General features: G+C 40.6%; 1 protein-coding gene across 2 annotated transcripts in view; it reads right to left on the bottom strand.

The window, feature by feature from the left end:
- The window catches only part of MCM10 (minichromosome maintenance 10 replication initiation factor), a 178,025-nt gene that overhangs the window by 118,864 nt on the left and 44,237 nt on the right, over positions 1 to 14,924 (bottom strand). For both annotated transcript variants that reach the window (XM_073652377.1, XM_073652376.1), the window contains exon 12: positions 14,087 to 14,220. In XM_073652377.1, the coding sequence (XP_073508478.1) occupies positions 14,087 to 14,220 (134 nt within the window). The remainder of the gene's footprint in view (positions 1 to 14,086; positions 14,221 to 14,924) is intronic.

The following is a 14,924-nucleotide window of genomic DNA, read 5'->3' on the forward strand; positions in this document are numbered from 1 at the left end:
AAAAATGACGATGTATGATTTTTACATATTTCATGCAATGAAATGCAAATTAATTAAGTATTTGATTCAATAGAAAAACAGAACTTAAATATTTGGTACAGAAACCTTGGTTGTGCAACCCTGGTCAAGAACTAAAAGGAGCCATCTGACCTCTGTAATTGCAATACTGCAGCAGGGATTTTGGCCCACTCCTCCATACAGATCTTCTCCAGATCTTTCAGGTTTTGGGGCCATCGCTGGGCCACAGTGAGTTTCAGCTCCCTCCAAAGATTTTCTATTGGGTTCAGGTCTGGAGACTGGCTAGGTCACTCCAGGACCTTGAAATGCTTCTTATGGAGCCACTCCTTAGTTGCCCCAGCTGTGTGTTTTTCGTCATTGTCATCTTCAATGCTCTGAGGGAAGTAGGTTGTTGGCCAAAATCTCACGATACATGACCCCATCCATCCTCCCTTCAATAAGGCGCAGCGTCCTGTCCCCTTTTCAGAAGAGCACCCCCAAGGTATGAGGTTTCCCCCCACCATGTTTCACAGTTGGGACAGCGTTCTTGGGGTTGTGCTGATCCTTCTTTCTCCAAACACGGCCATTGGAATTGATACCAATAAGTTCTATTCTGGTCTCATCTGACCACATGACCTTCTCTCATGCCTCCTCTGGATCATGCAGATGGTCATTGGCGAACTTTAAAACGGGCCTGGACACGTGCTGGCGTGAGCAGGGGGACCTTACGTTCCTTGCAGGATTTTAATTCATGATGGCGTAGTGTGTTACTAACGGTAATGTTTGAGACTGTGATCCCGGTTCTCTTCAGGTCATTAACTAGGTCCTCCCGTGTGGTTCTGGACTGATTCTTGACTTTTTTTCAGAATCATCCTTACCACACAAGGTGAGATCTTGCATGGAGCCCCAGACTGAGGAAGATTGACAGTCATCTCGTGTTTCTTCTATTTTCTAATAATTGTGCCCACAGTTGTTGCCTTCTCACCAAGCTGCTTTTTTATTGTCCTGTAGCCCATCCCAGCCTTGTGCAGGTCTACAATTGTCTCTAGTGTCCTTTGCCAGCTCTTTGGTCTTGGCCATAGTGGAGAGGTTGGAGTGTGATTGAACTCATTACCTGTATAAAAGACACCTGTCCACACAATCAAACCGTCCGGTGCAATTAATACCAGGAAATAAGTGCAGAGTAGGAGGGCTAAAAGAAAAAATAACAGGTCTGTGAGAGCCAGAATTATTGCTGGTTCGTAGGTGATCAAATACTTATTTCATGCAATAAAATGCAATTTAATTAAAAAGAAAAAAAATCATACAATGTGATTTTCTGGATTTTTTTTACGATTCTGTCTCACAGTTGTAGTGTGCCTACGATAAAAATTACAGATCTCTCCATTCTTTGTAGGTGGGAAAACTTACACTGCCGATTTTGCATGAAATACTTATTTTCCCCACTGTATGATTGCAACCTGTCATCATGTACAATGAAGGATCAGGCATGTTAAACGAACATCAACATTTCCTCATTTAAAATGAGCCTTACAAGGGAACCTGTCACCAGTTTGCTCCCATATAAAGTAGGGCCAGCACCTGTAAGCCCTCATAGAAAGCATTCTAGAATCCTGTATATATGTCCCCAATGCTCTCACCATAAAAAAATAAAATAAAAGCTATGCTCACCTATGGAGAGTAGTGGTCCAGTTCAATAGGCGTAGTTGGTCTTGATCCGGTGCCTCCTCTCTTCTTTCTTTGTGTGGATGAGCGCTCTAGGTCTGCCACACTGTCCTCAGCATCGCGCTCCTGCGCATATTGCACTTCCCTGCCCTGCCGAGGGCAAGGCAAAGTGTTGTAGTGCGCATGTATGGGGGAAAGGCCAAAGAGGGCCGGCACAGACATATAATACTTTGCTCAGTTCTCAGCAGGGCAGAGAAGCGCATCTGCACAGGAGCGCTATGCCAAGGACACTGAATGGATGATGTAGGACACGTCATCCACAAAAAGCGAGGAGGCGCTGGATAAACACCAGCGACGCCCATCGGACAGGACCTCCCCGTAGGAGAGTATAAAAGTAATTTTTTTGTTTTCTTGAGAGTGCATTGGGGACATAGAATGCTGTATATGAGGTCGTACAGGTGCTGGCCCTACTTTATATGGGGGAAAATCCTGGTGACAAGTTACCTTTTAATCTCTGTTGTAAGATCCAGTAATCGCTATATAAAGATAGCATTTTGTCTTCCAAAAGTGCACAGCTTGTAGACTGGCATTTTGTACACCCGACTTGATGAGCCGTGAGCTGGAGTAAAAAAGTGTGCCAAATTCATTAAGAAGCACACGCCTCTTATTGAATTTGGCGCATCAATCTGGTGTGGACATTTCTGATATAACTTGCGCCACTAAATGTAAAGTTCGACTTTGTCAACCCCCCCCTCCTTCCCAGCTAAGCTTCATCCATTTTTTGAAAGTTTGTGGGGCTAGTTGGGATTGGTATAAAATCACAAAAAGTGGTAAAGTTTATGCAAAACTACGAGTTGCACAAAACTTTTGTGACATTCTCAAACAGTTTTACACCATAATTCTGGTGAAAACTGATGAATTCTTCATGGAGTATTTTAAAGGGCTCAATTACCTACTATAGGGAATTCCTAAAGTGAAGAGTAAGCAGAACTAAGTATAACCATTACACCTTTTACCATGGTGAATTTTTTTTTATTCCCATTTTTTTTTATCATTTGTAAAGCAGATAACCAATTCTTGTTATGTTTTAAACAGCTAGAATGGTTGCACCTTGAAGGCCAAATAGAAACCTTACAGAAAATGGAGTAGGACATAGTAAAAGAAAAAAAAAAATTATATCCACAATTTTACATGATGGCACATTCGCAGAGTGAAAGTGGTTACATTTTATTAACGTAATTCCAGCTATCTGCTTTCACATAGTCGGGAAATAGCACAGTTTACAAATTTATTGAAAGAGAAGCCTATGGAAAATATTAAAACTTATATTATCTCAATATCAAAAATACATACCCCTAAATTTTCACTGCCTCGCTCTTATTTCCCAATATGAAGATAGGAAGAGAAGTTATACCACCCTATAGTGTCCTACAAAACCAGCTCTGCAATCTAGACTGGCCACATTAAACAAGTCATTTCTAATATGTTTATTTTTGCTTTGCAAAGTGAATGTAAATAGTTTAAAATATATATAAAAAAAAAAAAGTTGTTCGCCAGAATTCTGGTGTAAAAATACTTGAAATGTTGTAACGTTTTTGCACAGCTCAAAAGTTACTCAAAAAACTTTAACTTTTGGTGTTTTGACGCCAACACATTTGTGATAATTTGCACCAGAGGGTGGCATAAATTAACCTCTTTACCCCCGAGGGTGGTTTGCACATTAATGACCGGGCCAATTTTTACAATTCTGACCACTGTCACTTTATGAGGTAATTACTCTGGAACGCTTCAATGGATCCCCCTGATTCTGAGACTGTTTTTTCGTGACATATTGTACTTCATGATAGTGGTAAAATTTCTTCGATATCACTTGCGTTTATTTGTGAAAAAAAAAACGGAAATTTGGCAAAAATTTTGAAAATTTTCAATTTTCAAAATTAGAATTTTTATGCCCTTAAATCAGAGAGATATGTCACACAAAATAGTTAATAAATAACATTTCCCACATGTCTACTTTATATCAGCACAATTTTGGAACCAACATTTTTTTTTATTAGGGAGCTATAAGGGTTAAAAGATGACCAGCGATTTCTCATTTTTCCAACAAAATTTACAAAACCATTTGTTTAGGGACCACATCACATTTGAAGTCACTTTGAGGGGTCTTTATGACAGAAAATACCCAAAAGTGACACCATTCTAAACTTTTTTCACAAAAATGTTACTTTAGACCAAATTTTTTTTATTTTCGCAGGGGTACAGGAAAAAATGGACCCCAAAATTTGTTGTTCAATTTCCCCTGAGCACGCAGATACCCCATACGTGGGGAAAAACCACTGTTAGGGCACATGACAGGGTCCGGAAGGGAAGGAGCGCCATTTGACTTTTTTATTGTAAAATTTGCTTGAATAATTAGCGGACGCCATGTTGCGTTTGGAGAGCCCCTGATGTGCCTAAACAGTGGAAACCACCCAAAGTGACACCATTTTGGAAACTAGACCCCTCAGGGAACATATCTAGATGTGTGGTGAGCACCTTGAACCCCCAGGTGCTTCACAGAAGTTTAGAACATTGAGCCGTAAAAATAAAGTTTTCACATTTTTCCCACAAAAATGTTTTTCAGCCCCCAATTTTGCATTTTCATAAGGGTAACAGGAGAAATTGCACTATGCAGTTTGTTGTGCAATTTCTTCTGAGTAAGCAGATACCCCATACGTGGGGAAAAACCACTGTTTGGGCACAAGGCAGGGTTCGGAAGGGAAGGAGCGCCATTTGACTTTCTGAATGTAAAATTTACTTGAATACTTAGCGGATGTGCCCCTGATGTGCCTAAACAGTGGAAACCCCCCACAAGTGACACCATTTTGGAAACTAGACTCCCTCAGGGAACTTATCTAGATGTGTGGTGAGCACACTGAACCCCCAAGAGCTTTGCAAAAGTTTATAACATGGAGCCGTGAAAATAAAAAAATCAAACTTTTTCCACAAAAATGTTTTAGCCCCAATTTTTTTTTATTTTCACAAGGGTGGGAGGAGAAAATGGACCCCAAAAACTGTTGTGCAATTTCTCTTGAGTACGCCAATACCCCATATGTGGGGAAAATACAGTGTTTGGGCGCACGGCAGAGTTCAGAAGCGAAGGAGCATTGTGTGACATTTTGAACGCAAAATTGGCTGGAATTGAGAGCAGACGCCATGTCGCGTTTGGAGAGCCCCTGATGTGTCTAAACAGTGGAAACCCCCCCCACAAGTGACCCCATTTTGGAAACCTACACCCCTCAAGGATTTTATCAAGGGGTATAGTGAACATTTTGAATCCAGAGGTACGACACAGAATTTGATAACATTAGGTCATCATATTGAATAAGTTGTCATTAGTCTTGAGCGCAAGTGCTCGCTACTTGAGTTTGCATCGGGTACTCGGGTATGCACCATGTATCGAGTGTGCTCGAGTGACATGCTCGAGTCCCCGCTCGCATGTTTCATGGTTATTAGACACCCAAAAAAACCATGTGGGGATTGCTCGTGCATGGCAGGCAATCCCCACGAGGTTTTTTTTGGCCACGAAGCATATGGGGCAGAGACTCGAGCATGTCACTTGAGCACCCGTAATTCTCAGTGCATTCCTGAGCACCCGATGCAAACTCAAGTGGCGAGCACTTGCGCGCAACACTAGTCGCAATATCGTCATCACTTTTTTTTTTTTTTACTTTTGAAAAAAATACCTAGCGCAACCCTAGAGTTTATTTTTTACGCCGTTCCTCGTGTGGTATAAGTGATTAGATGACTTTATATTTCGGGTCGGTGCGATTACAGCGATACCAGAATCATATCGGGTTTTTATGATCGACAGCGGTCACACACTAAAAGATGCAATTTTTTGCAAAATCTAGTTTTTGCATCGCCATATTTTGAGAGCTATAATTTTTCCATATTTTGGCCGACAGTCATGTGATGGCTTGTTTTTTTGCGGGATGACTTGACGTTTTTTTGGTGCCATTTTCAGGCACTTGACATTTTTTGATCGCTTTCTATTCCCATTTTTGGGAGGCAGAACAAAAAAACAGCAATTCCAGATTTTTTTTTAAGTTTTTTTTTTATGCTGTTCCGCGTGTGGTAAAATTGATAAGGCAGCGTTATTCTTTGGGTCAGTACGTTTACAACAGTACCACATTTATATTGTTTTTCTATGTTTTGGCGCTTTTACCCAATAAAAGCTATTTTGTAGAAAAAAATATTTTTTTGCATCGCTTTATTCTGAGAGCTATAACTTTTTTATTTTTCGGCTGATGGAGCAGTATGGCGGCTTGTTTTTTGCGTGACAAGATGACGTTTTCAGCGGTACCATTTTTATTTATATTCGTCTTTTTGATCGCGTGTTATTTCATTTTTTGTTTGGCGGTATGATGATTAAGCATGGTTTTTTTGCTTCGTTTTTTATTAGATTTTTTTACCGTGTTCACTAAAGGGGTTAACTAGTGGGACAGTTTTATAGGTCAGGTCGTTACGGACGCGGCGATACCAAATATGTGTACTTTTGTTTTTTTTCCATAATATTTATTGATGGGTACATTATTTTTATTTTTGGTGGATTATTTTTTTACAATTTTTTTGTTTTTCATTTTTTTAACTCTTCTTGGACTTTTATTTTATGTCCCACTCTGTGACTTTCACTTTTTTTTATTCTGATCGCCTGTATAGCACAGGAATGCAGCACCATCCCTGTGCTATACAGGCTGTCAGTGCTGCTCAGTGAGAAGATAGTTTGGTCATGCGCAGTGCATGACCAAAGAATCTTCCTGCTGTCTGGTGACCCGGATATTGTCATGACTACATCGGGTCGTCATGGCAACATCCGGGAAGCCGCGAACAGACAGCGCTGGAGGCCGGAAGAGGAGCTGAGTGTCCCGATCACCTCCCCTTTCCACCGCAATGCTGCGATCGACTTCGATCACAGGATTGAGGGAGTATGTACTATTAGGTCATACATCAGAAAGGGGTTAAAACAGAAATGGATGGTGGCGCACAGAAGTTGAAAGATGTACCAAATTTATTAAAGAAGCATACACCTCCTAATCAATTTGGCACATCTTACTCCTGCGCTCCCCGTCCATTAGAACTGGCATGCAAAATAACAGTCTTAATGAATTGTCCCCAAGTATCTGACTACTATAGTAAAATAAAGGACTAGCCTGGAGACAGAAGGTCTTCATAAGTGGAGCAGGTGTATAAAATAAAATGCCTTTTGATCTCTAGCATTTTCACTGATGACAGCGATAAAACACAAACTTTATTGCAGCTTTTAATTTGCATTGTTACCAGGATAACAGTGACTTGTGCTATATGTTTAGCCTATCATTTAAAGTTGCATTCTGATTGGTGAACTAAGGCTATGGTAACAAGCGTTTGTCAAGAATTGTGTGTTAAACAGTAAACAACATACAAGAACTAAAATCAATGCCAAAATTATTATCCAAGCTCCCATAAAACATTGAATTATATAGTGCCGGTTGAGTTCAATGCCTCCAAGAACCATGGAGTAATCTCAGGAGAAAAAGCTAAGATGCTCAAATTAAAGAATTAATGGTAGAGCTACCAGCTATTGCTTTTATGTAATGCAGTCCATGACATGAATCTGTAAGGTATCCATGTCAGGCACAATCAGTTGACACTTAGGACAAATATGTACAGTAAGGCTGGGCTGCTCCATGTTCTCTGCACCTAGGAAAAGTAAAAGAATAATCATTTCATATATTATGGATAATGAAAAGAAAATATCTAAACTAAAACATTGCTGATGACTGCCAAATACTTGTATAGTTAAACAAGGACACCATATTTCTAAAACCGTACAGTTATAGAACATGTGCAGCAAGCAGTTTTTTTCTTGACATAGCATATCAAACAAGTGGACATGATGTTAGGCTTTATTTGCATCGCATTTAGGGGCAGTGTGTGGCGTATTCTACTGTATACCACAGAGTGAACAGGTGGCAAATGTATTTAGTCGGAAAAACCCTTTAAGGCAATAATGTAGTGCAGGGGTGCACATCCTGTACCTTGGAGGCCACATACGGTCCGTGATGACATGCTGTGCAGCCCCCAACCATATGGACAGAAAATATGCTTGACTGACAGGTTAACTATATGGGAGCAGCCACAAACAGGAGAGTAGTGGCAGCAGCTGGGGAGCAGGGACTGGCAAGTACTAATGGTGCCCTGTGTAGACACCTATGGATGCCTCCTACATCAGGAAAATGGAATCTCAGCATCGGTTTGGCACTGCAGAAAGCAGTAAGTGAATTAAACAGGTGGCTTTCTGTGTCTATGGCTTGCTGCACTAGAATTTGAGAGTTCTGAATCATTAGGCAGTAAGCAAAAAAAAAAAAAAAAAAACCTGACCTATTGTAGAGAGCCATGTGCATGCATCTTAGGACCTATGCACACAGTTTTTTTTATGAGGATATAGAAGATGATTTTACTGTAAGTCCACATAACAAAAAAAAAATAATTTTTAGTGTGACCCCCTGGACTGGTTCAGCAGGACAATATGGCCCTTGGATCAAAAAAGGTTGTGCACCCCTGAAAAAGACTATAGTAACACAAGACATTTCAGTTACAGTTTTATCTAAGCTGTTGTCAGATAAAAAAAATGTTATATTATATACATACATATACACACACACACACCGTATAGACCAAAAGTTTGGACACACCGCATTTAAAGCTTTTTCTGTATTTTCATGACTATGAAAATTGTACATTCACACTGAAGGCATCAAAACTATGAATTAACACATGTGGAATTATATACTTAACAAAAAAGTGTGAAACAACTGAAAATATGTCTTATATTCTAGGTTCTTCAAAGTAGCCACCTTTTGCTTTGATGACTGCTTTGCACACTCTTGGCATTCTCTTGATGAGCTTCAAGAGGTAGTCACCGGAAATGGTCTTCCAACAATCTTGAAGGAGTTCCCAGAGATGCTTAGCACTTGTTGGCCCTTTTGCCTTCACTCTGCAGTCCAGCTCACCCCAAACCATCTCGATTGGGTTCAGGTCTGGGGACTGTGGAGGCCAGGTCATCTGGCGTAGCACCCCATCACTCTCCTACTTGGTCAAATAGCCCTTACACAGCCTGGAGGTGTGTTTGGGGTCATTTTCCTGTTGAAAAACAAATGGTCCACTAAACGCAAACCGGATGGAATAGCATGCCGCTGCAAGATGCTGTGGTAGCCATGCTGGTTCAGTATGCCTTCAATTTTGAACAGTGTCACCAGCAAAGCACCCCCACCTCCATGCTTCACGGTGGGAACCAGGCATCCGTTCACCTTTTCTGCGTCGCACAAAGACACGGTGGTTGGAACAAAAGACCTCAAATTTGGACTCATCAGACCAAAGCACAGATTTCCACTGGCCTAATGTCCATTCCTTGTGTTCTTTAGCCCAAACAAGTCTCTTCTGCTTGTTGCCTGTCCTTAGCAGTGGTTTCCTAGCAGCTATTTTGTCATGAAGGCCTGCTGCACAAAGTCTCCTCTTAACAGTTGTTGAAGAGATGTGTCTGCTGCTAGAACTGTGTGGCATTGACCTGGTCTCTAATCTGAGCTGCTGTTAACCTGCGATTTCTGAGGCTGGTGACTCGGATAAACTTATCCTCAGAAGCAGAGGTGACTCTTGGTCTTCCTTTCCTGGGGCGGTCCTCATGTGAGCCAGTTTCTTTGTAGCGCTTGATGGTTTTTACAACTGCACTTGGGGATACTTTCAAAGTTTGCCCAATTTTTCGGACTGACTGACCTTCATTTCTTAAAGTAATGATGGCCACTCGTTTTTCTTTACTTAGAATTTGTATTATGGCAAGAAAAAAGCAGCTAACAGTCTATTCAGTAGGACTATCAGCTGTGTATCCACCAGACTTCTGCACAACACAACTGATGGTCCCAACCCCATTTATAAGGCAAGAAATCCCACTTATTAAACCTGACAGGGCACACCTGTGAAGTGAAAACCATTTCCGGTGACTACCTCTTGATGCTCATCAAGAGAATGCCAAGAGTGTGCAAAGCAGTCATCAAAGCAAAAGGTGGCTACTTTGAAGAACCTAGAATATAAGACATATTTTCAGTTCTTTCACACTTTTTTGTTAAGTATATAATTCCACATGTGTTAATTCATAGTTTTGATGCCTTCAGTGTGAATATACAATTTTCATAGTCATGAAAATACAGAAAAATCTTTAAATGAGAAGGTGTGTTCAAACTTTTGGTCTGTACTGTATATATTTTTTCATTTCAAATCATGTAAAAGTAATGAACGGTAAAATTTACCTCTGGATGCAAGAGTAGGACTTTCACTACCATCTGCTGATCTCACGGAGCCATGCCGCCTCTGAAGCTGTTCTATGGACTGCCTAAAGTGAGAGACATTCATTAATTAATCAGAACTTATTTCTATCTTTCTTTATCGCCTCAATGGGGCTCACTCCACCCGGGCGGTGGGGGCATCCTGGGCCGTTCGCCACCAGGCCTCAGCAGCTCAAGTTTGCAAGGTGGATATGGGTAGTCTCTGCATACCTTCACAAGATTCTACAAGGTTCATATCTACTCTTCGGCGAATGCCGGACTAGGTAAGAAGGTGCTGCAGGTGGCGGTCGCCGTCCGTCCGACCTAATCAGGGTTGATTTTTTTGTTTCCTTCCTTGGGATGTCCCATGGTTGCCTGTGTCCTTTAATGAGGCGATAAAGAGGAATTTTTGGTACGCACCGTAAAACCGCTTGCTTGGAGCCTTCGTGCCTGAGTCTTAGGCCTATTAGGCAAAAAAACTAGGCACACTGGCTATCTTTGGCTTTTTGCTGTGTTTACACTTGTTTTATTATTATGCTTCTCCTACTGCTTTTTTTACTAACTGAAGTCTATCGCAGCATTGTGGGGGCAAGGGGAGGTGATTGCTATACTCGCCTCTCCTGCCGGTGTTCAATGCTGTCTGCCACAGCTTCGCGGATGTTGCCATGATGACCCGATGTAGTCATGACAACATCCGGGTCACCAGACAGCAGGAAGATACTTTGGTCATGCGCAGTGCATGACCAAAGTATCTTCTGCATCTGCAGCGCTGACAGCCTGTATAGCACAGGGATGGTGCTCCAATAAAAAAGTAATATATTTCTCAGAATAAAGCGATGCAAAAAAATAATTTTAAGCTACCTTTTCAATTTTACCACACGCGAAACAGCATTACATTTTTTTTTAAAAAAAAACAATTCCTGAATTGTTGTTTTTCTTTATTCTGCCTCCCAAAAATTGGAATAGAAAGAGATCAAAAAAATGTCACATGCCTGAAAATGGCACCAACAAAAACGTCAACTCATCCTACAAAAAACAAGCTGTCACATGACTCTTGGCCAAAATATGGAAAAATTATAGCTCTCAAAATATGGCGATTCAAAAACTAGATTTTACAAAAAAAAACGCGTCTTTTAGTGTGTGACAGCTGTCAGTCATAAAAACCCGATATGATTCTGGTATCGCTGTAATCACACCGACCCGAAGAATAAAGTCGTCTAATCACTTATACAGCACGAGGAACGGCGTAAAAAACAAACTCTGGGGTTGGGATTTTTTTCAAAAGTAAAAAAAAAAAAAAAAAAAAAAGGTGACGATATGGCGACTAGTGTTGAGCGCAAGTGCTCGCTACTTGAGTTTGCATCGGGTGCTCGGGTATGCACAGAGTATCGTGGGTATTCGAGAGACATGCTCGAGTCTCCGCCCCATATGCTTCGTGGCCAAAAAAACCTTGCGGGGATTGCCTGCCATGCACGAGCGATCCCTGCATGTTTTTTTTTGGGGTGTATAATAACCGTGAAACATGTGGGCGGGGACTCAAGCATGTCACTCGAGCACGCATGATACATGGTGCAAACCCGTGTACCCGATGCAAACTCAAGTAGTGAGCACTTGCGCTCAAGACTAATGACAACTTATTCAATATGATGACCTAATGTTATCAAATTCTGTGTCATACCTCTGGGTTCAAAATGTTCACTAGACCCCTTGATAAAATCCTTGAGGGGTGTGGTTTCCAAAATGGGGTCACTTATGGGGGATTTCCACTATTTAGGCACATCAGGGGCTGTCCAAACGCGACATGGCGTCCGCTCTTGATTCCAGCCAATTTTGCGTTCAAAAAGTCACAAAGTGCTCCTTCCCTTCTGAACTCTGCCGTGCGCCCAAACACTATTTTCCCCACATATGAGGTATTGGCATACTCAGGAGAAATTGCACAAAAGTTTTTGGGGTCCATTTTCTCCTCTTACCCTTGTGAAAATAAAACATTGGGGCTAAAACATCATTTTTGTGGATAAAGTTTGATTTTTTTTATTTTCACGGCTCCATGTTATAAACTTCTGTAAAGCACTTGGGGGTTCAGTGTGCTCACCACACATCTAGATAAGTTCCCTGAGGGGTCTAGTTTCCAAAATGGTGTCACTTGTGGGGGGTTTCCACTGTTTAGGCACATCAGGGGCTCCCCAAACGCAACATGACGTCTGCTAATTATTCAAACAAATTTTACATTCAAGAAGTCAAATGGCGCTCCTTCCCTTCCGAACCCTGCCGTGCGCCCAAACAGTGTTTTTTCCCCACATATGGGGTATCTGCATGCTCAGGGGAAATTGCACAACAAATTTTGGGGTCCATTTTTTCCTGTTACCCCTGCAAAAATAGAATAATTGGGGTCTAAAGTAACATTTTTGTGAAAAGTGTTACATGTTCATTTATTTCTTCCACATTCCAAAAATTCCTGTGAAGCACCTGAAGGGTTAATAAAGTTCTTGAATGTGGTTTTGAGCACCTTGAGGGGTGCAGTTTTTAGAATGGTGTCACTTTTGGGTATTTTCTGTCATAAAGACCTCTCAAAGTGACTTCAAATGTGATGTGGTCCCTAAAAAAATGGTTTTGTAAATTTTGTTGGAAAAATGATTACTCGCTGGTCATCTTTTAACCCTTATAGCTCCCTAATTTAAAAAAATGTTGGTTCCAAAATTGTGCTGATGTAAAGTAGACGTGTGAAATGTTAATTAATTAACTATTTTGTGTAACATATCTCTCTGATTTAAGGGCATAAAAATTCAAATTTTGAAAATTGCAAAATTTTCAAAATTTTTGCAAAATTTGCGTTTTTTTTTCACAAATAAACACAAGTGATGTCGAAGAAATTTTACCACTATCATGAAGTACAATATGTCATGAAAAAACAAACTCAGAATCAGGGGGATCCATTGAAGCGTTCTAGAGTAATTACCTCATAAAGTGACAGTGGTCAGAATTGTAAAAATTGGCCTGGTCATTAACGTGCAAACCACCTTCGGTTGTAAAGGGGATAATGACCTTATAATAATCATGGATGTCTAATGCATAACCCAGAAAATTGAAAAAAAAAATAGAAAAAACATTTCTTTCTGATGGCCTGGTTGACTGAAAAGTTGTCATCATAATGGCACTGAAAGTCAATTTAACACACTGGATAAATATAAAAGCAATATCTATTATTGATTCATATAGGAGTGCCGTGATATTTTGTTTATTACCGGAGTACTATCCTATCCGTGCACCCTCTTCATATGAGTGCAGTGACTTGTAACCTTTTGAAGTTAGAAATCAGGTAAGCCGGATGCTTCAACCTGAGGCCTCCATACATATTAAGACTGTTGTGGGGAGGTGGGGAAGAAAAGAAGAAACAGGTTCCTTGTGCTCATTTTGATCACAAATTTATAAGCCTACTTGTAAAATTACCTCTTTAAGTGGGTCCCTACTTTAAGCTAAGGCTGCATTCACACTTTATGATGGCAAGGGGAAGTTTTTCCATATTACATCATAAATATATTTATGCCTCAAAATTCAAACAAGTGAAAAAAACAAAAACAGTAATTTTACCATGATTTCACAGGAAGTGTGGCAAAACTGTAGCGTTTTTGGTTTTTGCTGTGATTACAGTAAAACCAAAGCGGACTTATTGCAAGTTCATAGATCACAACAAAAACAATGCAATTTTGCACATTCTTCATAAGTTCACAAAAAAAAAAAAAAACACACACACAAAATGTGAACAAAGCCTATGTGCAGCCCTCTACAACCACCAATGCCATATAACACAGCAGCACCCGTGCTGCCACGCAAAGCACCAACAAATAAAGGTAGAGTGTAAAAAATAATTAAAAGTTCTTAGTAATGGAGACAATGATGTAGTCGTGTGCTGACAGATTCCATTGACTTATAAAGGGGATCATTAGGTTCTATGTGTGAAATATGATCAAATTTGACAAAGCCTCAAATGCACATATGAGCAGAGCCTAAAAAAAGCATAAGTTAAGTACAAAACTCTAATCAAAGCAAATAAAAATGGACTATTTATATAGACAAACAACACATACCTTCCTCGTTCCTCCTTCAGATTTTCATTCTCTTGAATTATAAATGCCATGCGTGCTGCCAACTGCTCCTTCTCTTGATGAATATTTTGTCTGGCCTCTCTCTCCGCATGAAAATCACTACAGTAGATATCAATCTGGAGATGATATATAAGAAAAAAACAACGGGTCAATTAACTGACCAGTTGGAAAGTTAAGCTAATTGGAGGGGCAGATTTCTGCCCAGAAACCAGCACTGATTTGCCATATACAAGTCGATTTGTGATCAATCACACAGACCCATTGTATGGGGACATAATTCTTATGATTGTTTTGTCCCCATAAGCATGTTCCCTGTTTACACAAATGTGCTGCCGACAACAATGAAGCCACCATAAACTCTCCAAATGGGTGACCGCTGGCTGCTCGGAGTTATGTTTATAATTTTATCAGCACTTGTTACAATTATCGACCCATGTAAAAACACAAACACAGAAAAGTGAGTGTTTTAAAGATTTGACCCCAAAAAGTATTCAAAACTGCTGTCAGGAAGCATATGACATACGACGTACAGTTACTGTAAGTCATATACTGGCTCCCTGACTGATGCGGGTTCAACAACTGAACCCACATCTTTGCCAGCATATGATGGCCGATATTCAGACTCTAGCAGTTGTGTGTGGAGCAGAGCTCTGCCTGCAGCTGTTAACCTGTTAATGGGGTTGTACACTACTAGGACAACCCCTTCTCACGGTGAAAGTTTGCCTCCATAAGAATAAAAACAGCTATACTCTCCTCCCGTGCCGGCGCCGTTCCAGCAGTGTCAGCACTCTGCGTTCCCTGGGCTCACGGGAGGTTGTCA

This window comes from Phyllobates terribilis, unplaced genomic scaffold (assembly GCF_046119375.1).
Source record: "Phyllobates terribilis strain yellow unplaced genomic scaffold, ASM4611937v1 Scaffold_11__3_contigs__length_659146591, whole genome shotgun sequence".
NCBI lineage: Eukaryota > Metazoa > Chordata > Amphibia > Anura > Dendrobatidae > Phyllobates > Phyllobates terribilis.